Source organism: Aquarana catesbeiana, linkage group LG09 (assembly GCF_042186555.1).
Source record: "Aquarana catesbeiana isolate 2022-GZ linkage group LG09, ASM4218655v1, whole genome shotgun sequence".
NCBI classification, from domain to species: Eukaryota; Metazoa; Chordata; class Amphibia; order Anura; family Ranidae; genus Aquarana; species Aquarana catesbeiana.
Window position 1 is genome coordinate 121,852,309 of NC_133332.1, and position 15,204 is coordinate 121,867,512.

General features: G+C 43.9%; 1 protein-coding gene across 3 annotated transcripts in view; it reads right to left on the minus strand.

Moving 5' to 3' along the window:
• The window catches only part of ARHGEF6 (Rac/Cdc42 guanine nucleotide exchange factor 6), a 219,371-nt gene that overhangs the window by 44,845 nt on the left and 159,322 nt on the right, over positions 1–15,204 (minus strand). For all 3 annotated transcript variants that reach the window (XM_073599229.1, XM_073599228.1, XM_073599230.1), the window contains one exon: positions 1,211–1,304. In XM_073599229.1, coding sequence (XP_073455330.1) covers positions 1,211–1,304 — 94 coding nt within the window. The remainder of the gene's footprint in view (positions 1–1,210; positions 1,305–15,204) is intronic.

The window sequence follows — 15,204 nt, forward strand, 5'->3', positions numbered from 1 at the left end:
TGTACAGAGCTCCTCACATGTGTTGACGTGTATGCCTCAAGATACTCAGGTAACTTCCACTGTCTCTGTCATCTGGATTGCCTATCAAATCAGTAGGTTATAATCTGTGGGTGTAAGAAACTTCTTATGCTTACACTTTGATACAGTCTTTTTACATGCAAGCGAAAACAAGGAGTCTGCTGAAGAAGGTGTTTGGGAATACCTTTTCTGGACCAAAAACAGGTAAGTAAAAAAGATTTTTGGATAACTGGACCACAAAAAAGGAGTAAAAGTGGTCTGATACACTACAGTAATGGATGGGTAAAAAAAAGAAAGCCTTGAGCAAGTAGGCTCCACTTTCTGCAAGCATCTCAATCCCATCTAGAAATGTGTCTTTTCCCTGTGACTAGTCTTAAGACACAGAGAACAGTAGAACTGTATAAATCAAACACATATCCCACTAAGCCAGTGTAAGCACACTAAAACATGTGGCACTTGAGGGTATATTTATAAAGCAACGAATTTGGCATTCACCAAACCATTATTTCAGGTGGAACTTCACATTGTGTGTGTTTTAAATGGCAGTGATTGATTTTCTACCAGTGAATATTTGGTGAAAGTCACTTCCCTGACCTAGGTCTGATCATGCACTCAGAGAAGACAGCTAATGCCTCTCTGCAAAGTTGTGCTGTGCATCCCAAGCGGTTTAATAAAAATAAAAAACTGTCAAAATTACAACAGAGATTTAAAGGTTAAGGCTTTTGTAACATGTTACACCCCCCCCCCCCCCAATCTGACAGCTAGCAAGATCTTCTCCCTCCCCGCTAGCTGTCACAATTAAAAAAAAAAAAAAAAAAAAATGTGGCCCAGTTGGTCTTTACCCAGCCACGTCACTCATTCACAGTGTCACTCATTCACAGTGTCACTCATTCACAGCATTTGAGCACTATGGTAGTTCATTCATTCTTCCTGTCAGCATGTATCGGCTTGATCGTATGAGGTGCGAGCAAGCCGATACACTCACAGATCTGCAGGAGTCCCGCATGGTCCCAGTGATCTGCTGATCGCTGGTGCAATGCTTTACAGTCTCCTGCAACAAAAAATAATAAATGCACATTTTTTTACTTGCAAAAAAACGTGCATTTTTTTAAATTTTATTTTTTAAAGTGAACATCCTTTAAAGTCCATATTAGTCTCTAAACCTGAACAAATACAAATAGCTGTTGCATACTTTTCCTGAGAACAGATTCATCATCCGAAGCTTTTCGTTCTGGTTTTCGTTTTGGAAGAAACTTCTTGACATTTTTTGGGCTTTTGCTAGAATCCTGTAGAAAGAATTAAGAGTTTACATACAAACATCTTTTCTCAAGGTCCGCAAAGCCCCTGGACATAGCTATGACAATCTGCTTCTCTTCATTTGTCTAAACTCATTAATCCAACACTTTCTCCAGTTATTAAAAGAAAGCCTTCTCCTGCACTGCACCTAACATATGCCCTAAGTGGCCCTAACACTTATATACCTTGATTATTGATGTTATTAACCCATACAAGCCTATAAACAAATACATAATTTCACAGATTTCTGTTACTATTTTTTGCAGACAAGAAAAGAATCACATTCAAATTCTTGGACTATAAAGGTTGCTACCTTAAAGCCTAACTCCAGACCCAATGTTTACAGTCTTGAATAGACTGGAGAGGAATGTCACATTTTAAAAAGTCCACTACCTGTTGAGGAATTTTCACCACATTTCCTGTTCTGTTTAAAATTGTGAGAAGAAACAAGGGGAAGCCTCCCCTAAGGTGACAAAGAAAGCAATAAAAGCCAAACAAGGGTTTTAAACCTACTCCACCAAGTCCCTAAATATGCTTGTATAGAGTTGGGTTTTAACATCATTCATGCTATGCTACTACTGTCCTCCAACAGCCATGATTTATCCTTTATATACATTGAGGGTCAATTCACACTGACTTGCACTAAAATGAATGTTTCCATCCATTTTAGTCGCATTTTAACACACACTGATGTCTGTTGAAATACTTTTTGATGAGATGCATGTGCCGCATTATAGTGTGAATAAGACACACTGAAAAGTATTATTTTTCAGATGTCTTTCCATTTATCTGCGTTTTAATGCTGACATGCATGTGCAGCATTATGGTGTGAATAGGACACATTGAAAATTATAATTTTTCAGATGTCCTTAGCGCAGATCAACATACTGTTGTGAATTGGTCCTAAATCTAAATAGATGACTATCAGAATTTTTAGCCAAAGCATTCTAACAGTGGACTGTAGGCCAGCCTAAATTTCTTCTTGGCTGGACACAAATTTCGGCACCTGCTAAAGGTGCTGAAGATATTTTTAGGTAGTCTGTTAAACTTAATTATTTTAGTATTTTCTAAGTCTGTACTATGGTCTACTTCTCAGAAGTTGAATAAGCATGAGCTCCAATGACAGTCTGGGTAATATGTCCAACCACCTCAACTAATTGTAGTTCTATTCCAAGGTGCTCTGAACACCAAAGTGAGAGTAATTCAGATTGCTCATTTTTGCCACTGGCATGTGGAGCTTTTTTAACCCACAGGCTAGAATAGGACTTAAAAATTTGGTCTTAACTAAGTATCTGGAATTACAGTATCTCCTAAAAGTGAGTACACCCCTCACATTTTTGTAAATATTTTATTATATCTTTTCATGTGACAAGACTGAAGGAATGACACTTTACTACACTGTAAAGTAGTGAGTGTACAGCTTTTATAATAGTGTAAATGTGCTGTCCCCTCAAAGTAACTCACACAGATATTAATGTCTAAACAGCTGGCAACAAAAGTGAGCACACCATAACTGAAAATGTCCAAATTGGGCCCAGAGTGTCATATTTTGTGTGGCCACCATTGTTTTCCAGCACTGCCTTAACCCTCTTGGGCATGGAGTTCACCAGAGCTTCACAGGTTGCCACTGGAGTCATCTTCCACTCCTCCATGATGACATCACGGAGCTGGTGGATGTTAGAGACCTTGCGCTCCTCCACCTTCCGTTTGAGGATGCCCCACAGATGCTCAATAGGGTTTAGGTCTGGAGACAGGCCATCACATTTACCCTCAGCTTCTTTGGCAAGGCAGTGGTCGTCTTGGAGGTGTGTTTGTGGTTATGTTGGAATACTGCCCTGCGGCCCAGTCTCCGAAGGAACTAGACTGCTTCAGTATGTCCTAGTACATGTTGGAATTCATGGTTCCCTCAATGAACTGTAGCTCCCCAGTGCCGGCAGCACTCATACAGCCCCAGACCATAGCACTCCCACCACCATGCTTGACCGTACGCAAGACACACTTGTCTTTACACTCCTCACTTGGTTGCCGTCACACAGGCTTGACACCATCTGAACCAAATACGTTTATCTTGGTCTCATCAGGCCACAGGACATGGTTCCAGTAATCCATGTCCTTAGTCTGCTTGTGTTCAGCAAACTGTTTGCGGGCTTTCTTCTGCATCCTCTTTAGAAGAGGCTTCCCTCTGGGACAACAGCTATGCAGACCAATTTGATGCAGTGTGCGGCGTATGGTCTAAGCACTGACAGGCTGACCCCCCCACCCCTTCAACCTCTGCAGCAATGCTGGCAGCACTCATACGTCTATTTCCCAAAGATAACCTCTGGATATGACGCTGAGCACGTGCACTCAACTTCTTTGGTTGACCATGGCGAGGTCTGTTCTGAGTGGAACCTGTCCTGTTAATCCACTATATGGTCTTGGCTACCGTGCTGCAGCTCAGTTTCAGGGTCTTGGCAATCTTCTTATAGCCTAGGCTATCTTTATGTAGAGCAACAATTCTTTTTTTTCAGATCCTCAGAGTTCTTTACCATAAGGTGCCATATGGAACTTCCAGTGACCAGTATGAGAGTGAGAGCGATAACAAAAATTTAACACACCTGCTCCAAATTCACATCTGAGACCTTGTAACACTAGCGAGTCACACGGCACCGGGGAGGGAAAATGGCTAATTGGGCCAAATTTGGACATTTTCACTTAGGGGTGTACTCACTTTTGTTGCCAGCGGTTTAGACATTAATGGCTGTGTGTTGAGTTATTTTGAAGGAACAGAAAATTGACACTGTTATACAAGCTGTACACTCACTACTTTACATTGTAGCAAAGTGTCATTTCTTCAGCGTTGTCACATGAAAATATATAATAAAGTATTTACAAAAATGTGAGGGGTGTACTCACTTTTGTGATATGCTGTAAATCTGTCCCCGTTACTGGTGAAATTTAAGCAAAAAATTAACAGTTGGCCGCTCCAATCTCATTAAATGATTTGGGCACCCCAATTACTGTACTTCTTTCACAACTCCCCAGTCTGGATGCTGCAGTGCTGCTATAGACAAATACATTTTTTTAATTCATGAGCTTATTTGGAAAAAGAAGTCTCTTTGTATTAAACTATCTACTCTCCAACTCGCAAAAGACGCTGGTGGCTTAGCTATACTTAACCCCAAAATGTACTTTCTCGCTGCCCAGCTCTAACATTTAAACTGGGATGAGAGGGACCTGGAGGATCCTACTCAGGCAATTTTACTCTCCTATTATTCCAATACCCATTGCTTTGCCAACTTGAGGCTGTTACCTTTGCTGCATGTCAGCAACACCCCACATTGCTGCTCTTTCATCGCCTCTAGCTGCAGGTGTAGAAGCTGATGAAGTGGGAGGGATATAACTGCTATACGCCTATATGGCATAATTTGTTCCTACCAGAACTTAATAAATTGCAAGTTTTTGGGCTGTAGCAGGACAGGGGAGTGAGATATTTGACCCAGCTGAATGAGGGCAGTGTATTGAAAACCTTTCAGTTGCTTCAGGTGGAATTTCATCTTCCGACTCAAAGGTTTTTTCAATAGTTTCAATTGAGACATGCGCTAACTATTAAGGCCCATACATTTCAATGAACTGAATATAAAAATGTAATTATTGGACGGCTGACTAAAGCCGACTCCAGAAAAGGGCTTATTTATCATTTATATGGGACTTTAATGAGGGGAGACCTGTGGGAGCAGGCACTTGTTTCTCCTCCTCTAGTGCCCTTGTCACCAACTCAGAAGCTCACTCAACGTGATCATACCCCGCTAAACTGTATAGATGGAGGCGTAGGGATACGGATGTATGCCCTAATCATCCTCAACATATTTTAAGTAGCTTTTTATCAAACACTGATTAAAATTTGGCAAAAAAAAAAAAATTGATTATGCATTTTGAGTTTACTTAAAGCTTACCGATTTCCTAAAGAGGTTTTCGGATTCAGAATACTTTATTAATCCCAAAGGGAAATAATTTCTATTGCAACACATGCCACACTCAACAAAGACAACACAAGATCACAACAATGAACAGAACAAGACACAAAGACAACAAAATTCCCAATAACAGCCATTAGCACCAAATATGTTAATATTTTTAATACTAGCATAAGTAAGCATTTCCTTCAGTGCAAGATACTGCATCCTCAGTAATGTAACAAAGCACAAAGTGTGGATGGTTGAACCATGAATGCTTTCAAGCTTCATCTTAGCTGATATGAGATAATATTCCAAAAAGGTATGCAGAGCATGCAAGGCTCAACCAACACATAGATCCTGGAGTCTCTTTGCCTTCCATGGAATAAGTTTCATACAAAAGGGGTAAGGGAGGGGGGAGGCGGGGGAATTTGCAATAGTGGAAATACCTTGCCACTAATAATACATTAGTGTGGAGAATGGCTGTAATAATGATGAGCAAGCAATGTTTTTTTTTTCTAGCTTTAACAGATTCATAAAAGAGACAGGTCCTTATTATGCCACCAATATCTTTGATTGTAAAGTACAACTAAAGGCAATATTTTTTGTTTTTGTTTTGAAAAGAGTGGAGAGGGATTAGAACACTTGTCAGTTTTTATTGTGGTCTGTGCCCCTGTTCACCCTCTCTACTTGTTCTGTTCATTATCATCATTGAACGTGAGAGTAAAAGAAAATCCCCAAATTTGGGTTGTCCCCAGGAAAGTAATAGAGGGGAAATCTTTAATGGACACTAGTTCTGGTGACCTGAGCGTCCCCAAGGAATTACCTTAATTTGGGACTTCTTCTCACTTGCTGTTTTGGCTCTGGGACTCCCTAATTGGACACATATGGTGAAAAATAACCTGACAAGGGTTATAACCCTACCCAGAATGAAAAGAAAAGTTCTGCTCATAGTTTTACTGTAAGTTCTCTGCTAGCTATATTGTATGGCAGCCTAGCACTACTGGTGTGCATTGTTTTATTGGAGGACAGACCGCTTAGTGGATATTTTGGATGTGGTTTCTTGAGGTTGTAAAAGCATTCAAAACATCTATATTATGCTACAACAAGATCCAGCACTGTGCTCGAGAGCAGCAGCTCTATGCGCTCTCTTTACAGGACAGAAAGGCAGCAGCTGCTGTCAATCAAATCCAGTGACGAGGGGGTAGGGGACGGGACCAAGCTGCTGTGTCTGTGTGTATGGACACAGGCAGCACAGCTCGGGATCGATCCTGCATGAGTGCCCCCATAGGAAGCAGCTTGCTATATAGGGGGGGGGGCTGAGGAGGAGGAGCGCCAGCGGAGGACCCCAGAAAAGGAGGATCGAGGTTGCTCTGTGCAAAACCATTGTACGGAGCAGATAAGTATGACATTTATTTTTTTCTAAAAAATAAGAATCATTTTAATGCAATGACACAGGTTTCATATCAGCCAGTCTAATCTGTGATGCATGACTCCTTCGGCCCACGTGAGGCTATGAAAAAATATAAAACAGCTTCAGAGAATAAAATACAGACCAATATCCTGTGACAAGCTAGAAAATAATGCAAATTTTGCATGCGTCAAAAATTATAGAGATAGCTAGTGATAACAGTGTGAACAATGGTTCTGGTTGATCTTGAAGTCTTTCTTAAAACTATTCCCTTTTCTGCCTTTGTGGTTGACAAAACAATCTCATGACACAAGTATTGCGTGTATCAGTTTCTCGGAACTCCCCAAGACCATAAGCACAAAAGCTCTAAGAAATTGGAATGTGCTTTTATTTCCTTTCACTCTTAGAAGATATAGTGCCTTCTTGTTAAGATCACTCTTTGCTCGTGTGTGAAAATACTTATGCACAGTTTCCCCAATGACTTTTCCAGTCAATACTGCAGTACTTTTGTGGCTCTTTAAATTACATGGTGAGTAATGAGCGGTTTGAGGCCTGAACTTATTATGCATTTTAACAGACCAGAGACTGTAAGGCAATATGGATGAAAAGTCCCAACCAGTCCCACTAAGATGGACTAGCTGAAAGTGATGGTCCTAATGAGGCCCAGAGCTATACCAATCAGTTGCTTTAGACTATGTTAGGTCCATTCCTATCAACTAGTCCATTTCAGTGGAACTGGGTGCAGAGCTTGGTCAGAACTTCATACAGTCATCCATATTCACTAAAAGCTTAATTAGGCCTTCAGTTTGAATCACTTAAAGGCATTCCAAGGGCATCAAAACAAGAGTTGTTCAATGTCTTACAAATTGTTTATTTCTAAAGAAAGCATAGTCTGATTAGAAAGGCATGTCCCCATGCAATCATACTGCAAAGCAGGACCCTTACTCTCTGTAGGGAAGCACTGGACCTATTGAAGAGGTCCGCCACACCCCTCCTAAACCAGACCTACAGTGCATCCAGAAAGTATTCACATCGCTTCACTTTTTCCACATTTTGTTATGTTACCGCCTTATTTCATAATTGATTAAATTAATTTTTTTGCTCAAAATGCTACAAACAATACCCCATAATGACAACGAACAAGAGGTTTATTTAAATTTTTTGAAAACTTATTAAAAAAAAAAAAACAAAACAAAAAGAAAAAAAAAATCACATGTACATAAGTATTCACAACCTTTGCTGTGACACTTAAAATTGAGCTCAGGGGCATCATGTTTAAACTAATCATCCTTGAGATGTTTCTACAACTTGATTGGAGTCCACCTGTGGTAAATTCAGTTGATTGGACATGATTTGGAAAGGCACAAACGTGTCTATATAAGGTCCACAGTTAACAGTGCATGTCAGAGCACAAACCCTGCCATGAAGTCCAAGGATTTATCTGTAGACCTCTGAGACAGGATTGTATCGAGGCACAGATCTAGGGAAGGGTACAGAAAAATGTCTGCAGCATTGACTGTCCCAATGAGCACAGGGGCCTCCATCATCCGTGAATTGAAGAAGGAACCACCAGGACTCTTCCTACAGCAGGCCACCCGGCCAAAGTGAGTGGTAAGGGGAAAGGGGTCTTAGTCAGGGAGGTGACCAAGAACCCGATGGTCACTCTGACAGAGCTCCTGTGTTTCTCTGTGGAGAGAGAAGAACCTTCCAGAAGAACAACCATTTCTGTAGCCAGACAGAGCCACTCCTCAGTAAAAAGGCACAGGACAGCCTGCCTGGTGTTTGCCAAAATACACCTGAAGATCTCTCAGACCGTGAGAAACAAAATTCTTTGGTCTTATGAAACAAAGATTGAACTCTTTGACCTGAATGGCAATGGTCATGTCTGGAGGACACCAGGCACTGCTCATCACCTGGCGAATACCATCCCTACAGTGAATCATGGTGGTGGCAGCATCATGCTGTGGGGATGTTTTTCAGCGGCAGGAGCTGGGAGACTAGTCAGGATCGAGGGAAAGATGAATGCAGCAATGTACAGAGACATCCTTGATGAAAACCTGCTCCAGAGCACTCTAGACCTCAGACTAGGGTGAGGGTTCATCATACAACAGGACAACAACACTAAGCACACAGCCAAGATAACAAAGAAGTGGCTACAGGACAACACTGTGAATGTCCTTGAGTGGCCCAGCCAAAGCCCAGACTTGAACGTGATTGAACATCTCTGGGGAGATCTGAAAATGGCTGTGTACCTACTCTCCCCATCCAACCTGATGGAGCTTGAGAAGTCCTGCAAAGAGGAACGGGGAAAACTGCCCAAAAACAGGTGTGCCAAGCATCATACTCAAAAAGATTTGAGGCTGTAATTGGTGCCAAGGGTGCTTCAAAAAAAGAATTGAGAAAAGGCTGTGAATACTTATGTACATGTGATTTTTTTTTAATAAAATTTGCAAAAGATTTCAAATTTCTTTAACGTTGTCATTATGGGGTATTGTTTGTAGGATTTTAAGAAATATAACGAATTTAATCCATTTTGGAATAAGACTGCAACATAACAAAATGTGGAAAAAGTGAAGCGCTGTGAATACTTTCTGGATTCACTGTATAGCTTTGCAAACAGGAAAGCTTATGCTCTCTGCAGCAAGAGTCCCAAATCTGCAGCATGCTTGCAGATTACAGGTGTTTCTTCTGAGTCCAGAGTGAAATGTACATTTTGATGTGCTAAGCAAGTTGAAACATACAGTATGCTAAAGACTGGGCCTAGCAATTAGCAGCTCAGGCACAAAGTGCAGTATTGTGAAGAGGCACAGGGAGCATGTACCTAGAAGCTCTATGTAGATCTTAGATGGTCAGGTGGAAGGTCAATGCAGTGGAAAGTGCAAGGGAAGTGAGCACTTTGGGTAGCACTGGCAAAGTACAGGTTTACCACAAAGGGACACTCCACCAAATGCCTGCCTAAGAGATACAGTATAAGGTGCCAAAGGGTGATACACAAACTTGAATTTTGTGTGGACCGACACTTAAATTGACCCTGTGTCCTGTTTGAAGATTCTAAATGAGCCCCATGGATGGATGGCAGACACCTAGAGATCCATGCATGTGTGCTTGCACAAATAGAGAAATCCAAAAGGAGCATTTAATAGTGTAGTATTGATATTAAAAATGAATAAGTTATACAGTAAAAGTGGGCACATTGGGTTGCCTGCATTTGGGTAACCACTGCAAAAGACAGGTAAATAAATATTTCTGTCCCAAATCGGTGCCAGATAAGCTAGTTCTCAGGAAAATAGGATTTTTTAAAACAGCTTACCTGTAAAATCCTTTTCTTTCGAAGGACATCACGGGACACAGAGCCACAGTAATTACTGATGGGTTATATAGGTATCACTGGTGATTGGACACTGGCACACCCTATCAGGAAGTTCAACCCCCTATATAATCCCTCCCCCTTTCAGGGATACCTCAGTTTTGTAGCCAAGCAATATAGTGTATTAGAAGAGGGGCGGGACCTCTGTGTCCCGTGATGTCCTTCGAAAGAAAAGGATTTTACAGGTAAGCTGTTTTAAAAAATCCTATTTTCTCGAACATCACGGGACACAGAGCCACAGTAATTACTGATGGGATGTCCCAGAGCAATGCTACCTGAGGGGGGGGAACCACGACCAAGTAGGGTGCAATCAGACCTGAGGACCCTGTACCGCTGCCTGCAGCACACTACGCCCAAAGGCGATATCCTCATGCCTTCTCACATCCACCTGATAGAATCTGGTGAATGTATGAACTGAAGACCAGGTTGCGGCCTTGCAGATTTGAGCCATAGAGGCCCGGTGATGCACTGCCCAAGAAGCACCAATAGCCCTTGTGGAATGTGCCCTGATCTGAAACGGAGGAATCTTCTGTTTCAAACCGTAAGCTTGAATGATCAACTGTCGAATCCATTTAGAAATGGTAGCTTTTGACGCTGCCTGTCCTCTATTGGGACCCTCTGGCAGCACAAATAAAACATCCGTCTTGCGGATCTGAGTAGTTGCCCCTAGATAGGCCTTAACTGCTCTTACTACATCCAACGAATGTAGAGATCTCTCTTCCGGAGAACAGGGATCTGGAAAAAAGGAAGTTAGAACAATGTCTTGGTTTAAATGAAAATCAGAAACCACCTTCGGTAAAAAACTAGGATGAGGGCGTAGTACCACTCTATCCTTGTGTATAATCAAATAAGGCTCCTTACAGGAAAGAGCTGCTAATTCTGATATTCTTCTAGCAGAAGAGATGGCCACCAGAAAAATGAATTTCCTTGTCAACAAGACCAAAGGAATCTGACTTATTGGTTCAAAAGGCTGTTTCTGTAACACAGCCAGGACCAAATTCAAGTCCCAGGGGTTTAGGGGCGCTTTAACCGGAGGATTAAGACGCATCACCCCCTGCATAAAGTTTCGGACCAAAGAATGCGAAGCAAGTGGCCGCTGAAATAATACTGATAAAGCAGAAACCTGGCCCTTGATGGTACTCAAGGCCAGCTTCATCTCTAATCCCATCTGTAGAAAATCAAGGATTCTACCTATGACATATTTCCTGGGATGCCAACCTCTGGATTCACACCAGGTTATATAAGCCTTCCAGACTCTATGATAAATCATCCTGGAAGCTGGCTTCCTTGCATTAATCAAGGTAGATATGACAGGACCTGAGAGCCCACGACTCTTCAGAACGTGGGTCTCAATAGCCAAACCGTCAAATTTAGCGTTTGTAAGGTAGGATGGAACACTGGACCCTGAGATAACAGGTCTGGGCGTACCGGTAGGGTCCACGGGGAACCCACCGTCATCCTTACTATTTCTGCATACCAAGTCCTTCTGGGCCAAGCGGGGGCCACCAGAAGTACCGACTTCTTTTCCTGCCTGATCCTGCGAAGGAGTCGTGGTAGTAGCAGAATAGGCGGGAATGCGTAAATCAGTGAGAACCGATGCCACGGAATCACCAACGCATCCGTCCCGCATGCAAGAGGATCTTTTGTCCTTGCCACAAATCCGTCTATCTTTTTGTTGAATCGGGATGCAAAGAGATCTACATCTGGAACCCCCCATCTTTGGCATATGGCCCAAAAGACATCGGGATGCAGAGACCATTCCCCTGGAAGTAACTGCTGGCGACTTAGATAGTCCGCCTGCCAATTCTCTATTCCCGGGATGAAAACTGCCGATAGGCATGGCACATGCATCTCTGCCCAGACTAAGATCTGGTTCACCTCTTTTTTGAGCAGCTCGGCTCCGGGTGCCTCCCTGATGATTGACATAAGCCACTGCTGTGGCATTGTCGGACTGGATCCTGACCGGACAACCCTGTAGCCTGATAGTCCAGGCTTTTAGAGCTAGATGTATCGCCCGGATCTCCAGAATGTTGATGGGTAAGGTCCTCTCTGTCTTGGACCATACCCCTTGGACCGCAGCCTGTTCCAGAACTGCTCCCCAACCTGACAGACTGGCATCTGTTGTTACCACCGTCCAGGTAACCGGTAGAAAGGATTTCCCCTTCTGCAGGTTTTCGGGTATGAGCCACCAATTGAGGCTCTGATGCACCGCATGCGACAGGTGCATCGGAAAGTCTAATGCCTGAACCTTCTTGTTCCAGGTCGACAGAATACTGTGTTGCAGCATTCTTGAGTGAAACTGAGCATAGGGAACTGCTTCGAATGAAGACACCATCTTCCCTAGTAGCCTCATACAAAGGCGGACTGAGGGACCCTTCTTGGTCCTTACTGTCAGAATCAGCTCTCTCAAAGCAGTGATCTTTGCCTGGGGTAGAAATATTTTCTCCTGGCTTGTATCTATAATCAGACCTAAATACTCCAGTCTTCTTACTGGTTTTAGGAAAGACTTTTCTAAGTTGAGGATCCAACCCAGGTGTTCTAGATACCTGACCGTGGTCCTCAAGTTTCCATTCAAAGAGGCTACCGACCGGTCTATCAAGAGCAGGTCATCTAGGTATGCTATGACAGCTATACCCTGAGCCCTTAATCTGGCCAGAGGAGGAGCCAAGATCTTTGTGAACACTCGAGGTGCAGTGGCTATCCCGAAAGGCAGAGCCACAAACTGGAAATGGCGCCCTCCTACCTCGAAGCGCAGAAACTTCTGATGAGCAGGAAAAATGGGCACATGCAGATATGCATCTCTGATGTCTATTGATGCCAGAAATTCTCCTCCCTGCAGGGTGGGAACTACTGTTCGAATTGATTCCATGCGGAAGGATTGAATCCTTAGGAATCGGTTCAGATCCCTTAAGTCCAAAATGGGCCTGACATCCCCATTTGGCTTTTGGACCGTAAAAAGGTTGGAATAGAAGCCCAATCCCTGGTCCTTTGCGGGAACTATCATAATGACCTCCTGCGACAAAAGTCGCTCTAACGCTAGAAGGAGCGACTGCTTCTTCTTTGGGTCTCTGGGAACATTTGATCTGAGGAACCGAGGAGAAGGGAATTCCTGAAACTCCAGCTTGTACCCTAAGGTTACCGTGGAGACTACCCATCTGTCCTGGAAGTCCTCGTGCCAGAGCTCTGAGAACTGTCGCAGTCTTCCCCCCAATCGAGTGAGCGGGGGCGCCCCCTCATGCAGAGGTCTTAGTGTTTTGCCTAGTAGGCTTCTTTCCCCAGGACTTCTTTTGTCCCTGGGGTTGACTCTTGTCTCTGGACCCCGATGGAGGCGGCCGTCGAGACTGCCTGGAGGCTGAAGCCCCCGGCGCTGGGGAAAGAGTCAGTTTGAAAGAGGGACGCTTACTCTTCTTCTTGACAGGTAAGAGAGTGCTTTTCCCACAAGAGATTCTCTTGATATAGTTATCCAAGTCCTCTCCAAACAACCTTGCACCATGAAATGGAAACCCAGCCAGTAGCTTCTTACATGGTGCTTCGGCTGAGCAATTTTTCAACCATAGGATTCTACGTATATGCACCAACCCCAGTGAAAGACGGGAGGTTTGCACGATAGAATCTCTAATGGCGTCAACCACAAAGCATAAGGCCGCTGGAAGGTTAGCAAACCCCTGGGCCTGCTGTTCAGGTAATACTTTGATGACCTGCTTAACATGGTCTCTTAAGTATTGACAGACTCCAATCGCTGCTACTGCAGGTTGGGCCACTGATCCTGCTAAGGAGAAAACATCCTTCAATAGGGATTCCATCCTTTTATCTACAGGATCCCTGAGCATCTGAGCATTGTCTACAGGACAAGTCAGGCTATTATTTACGGAGGAAATGGCGGCATCAATAGCCGGTATTCCCCACATTTTAATAAACTTTTCTTCCATCGGATAAAGTGTTGAAAACTTTCTCGGCGGAAAAAAACGTTTGTCTGGTTGATCCCACTCAGAATAAATAAGCTTTTCAAGTAAAATATGAACAGGAAAAGCATGTGCTGCTTGGAAAGGTTTCAGTGACCCCAAAGCAGAAGAGGATTCTTTAGCAGTTTCAGGTATGGGCAACTTAAATGTGGAGCAGACCAATCCAGTGAGGATCTGCACTAAGACTTTCTGTTCTTGGGAAGTCGCAGAGGGTCCCTCTCCACCTGAATCCTCCGAAGAGGAATCATCCATCCCATCCCGATCCTCTGAAAGGGATTCATCTCCTTTATCCCAGAGCTCCTCTGTCTGAGGGTCTTGGGGAACAGAGGAAAGCCTAGTGCGTTTTCTTCCACTGAGTGAAGACGTAATCACGGCCATTAATCTTTCCTCTAGACCATTAATGGTTGAGGAAAAAACCTCTTGTGTAATATATACAGGGGCTGAAGTGCCAGAAGCAGGTGTAGCCCCTGACCCCGATGGCTCTCACTGGCTAGCCGTCCCTGGCCCATCTTTAGGGGGGGAGGATGCTGCTGACAGGGGGCCCTCAGAACCTGAACGAGATCCCATAGTGTCTCTGGTTCCTGGGGTGCTTGAACCTCTTCTACCCATAGTGCAAAGCAACAAGGTGTGAGGTATACAAATGAACACTGCCCGCTGAGCGATGTAGTCTGGCTAAAAGCCTTGCTACCCAATGCTCAGTCTGGTGTTACTTCAGTAAATGCTGCCTAGGAGAATGCCTGTGTCCCACCTTACATGCGACCGTCAGCTCTGTGTCTCTCAGAAGGCTGAGTGCACCTGTACAGAGTGCCTTTAATAGCCTGCAGCTGGCCTGAGTGGGAGTCTAAACACTCTGTGCTGACATCCCGCCCCCTCCTCTACCGCCCCCCCCCTCGAGTTTTGAAAAAAACGAGCGCTTCCCGCACTGCCGACTCTCCTGTCATGCTTCTGGAGAAAAGGCTGGGGATGGGGGGGGAGGGGAGGAGGGAGACTGGTAACAAGATCTGCCTGAACGGCTATCTTCAGAGATGGTGGCCATTAGGCCGCAGAGCCCGGGTGGTATAACCACTTTCTAGACCCCTGTGGCCCCTCTCTAGCCTGGGGGGAACATTCAAACATGAGAAATCCCCCTTTCCACCTTACCTGCTTGCAGCCTGCTTTGAGATGCTGGGACATAATCAGCACTGAACACCTGAGACAGTCAGTCAGCATGTGTAG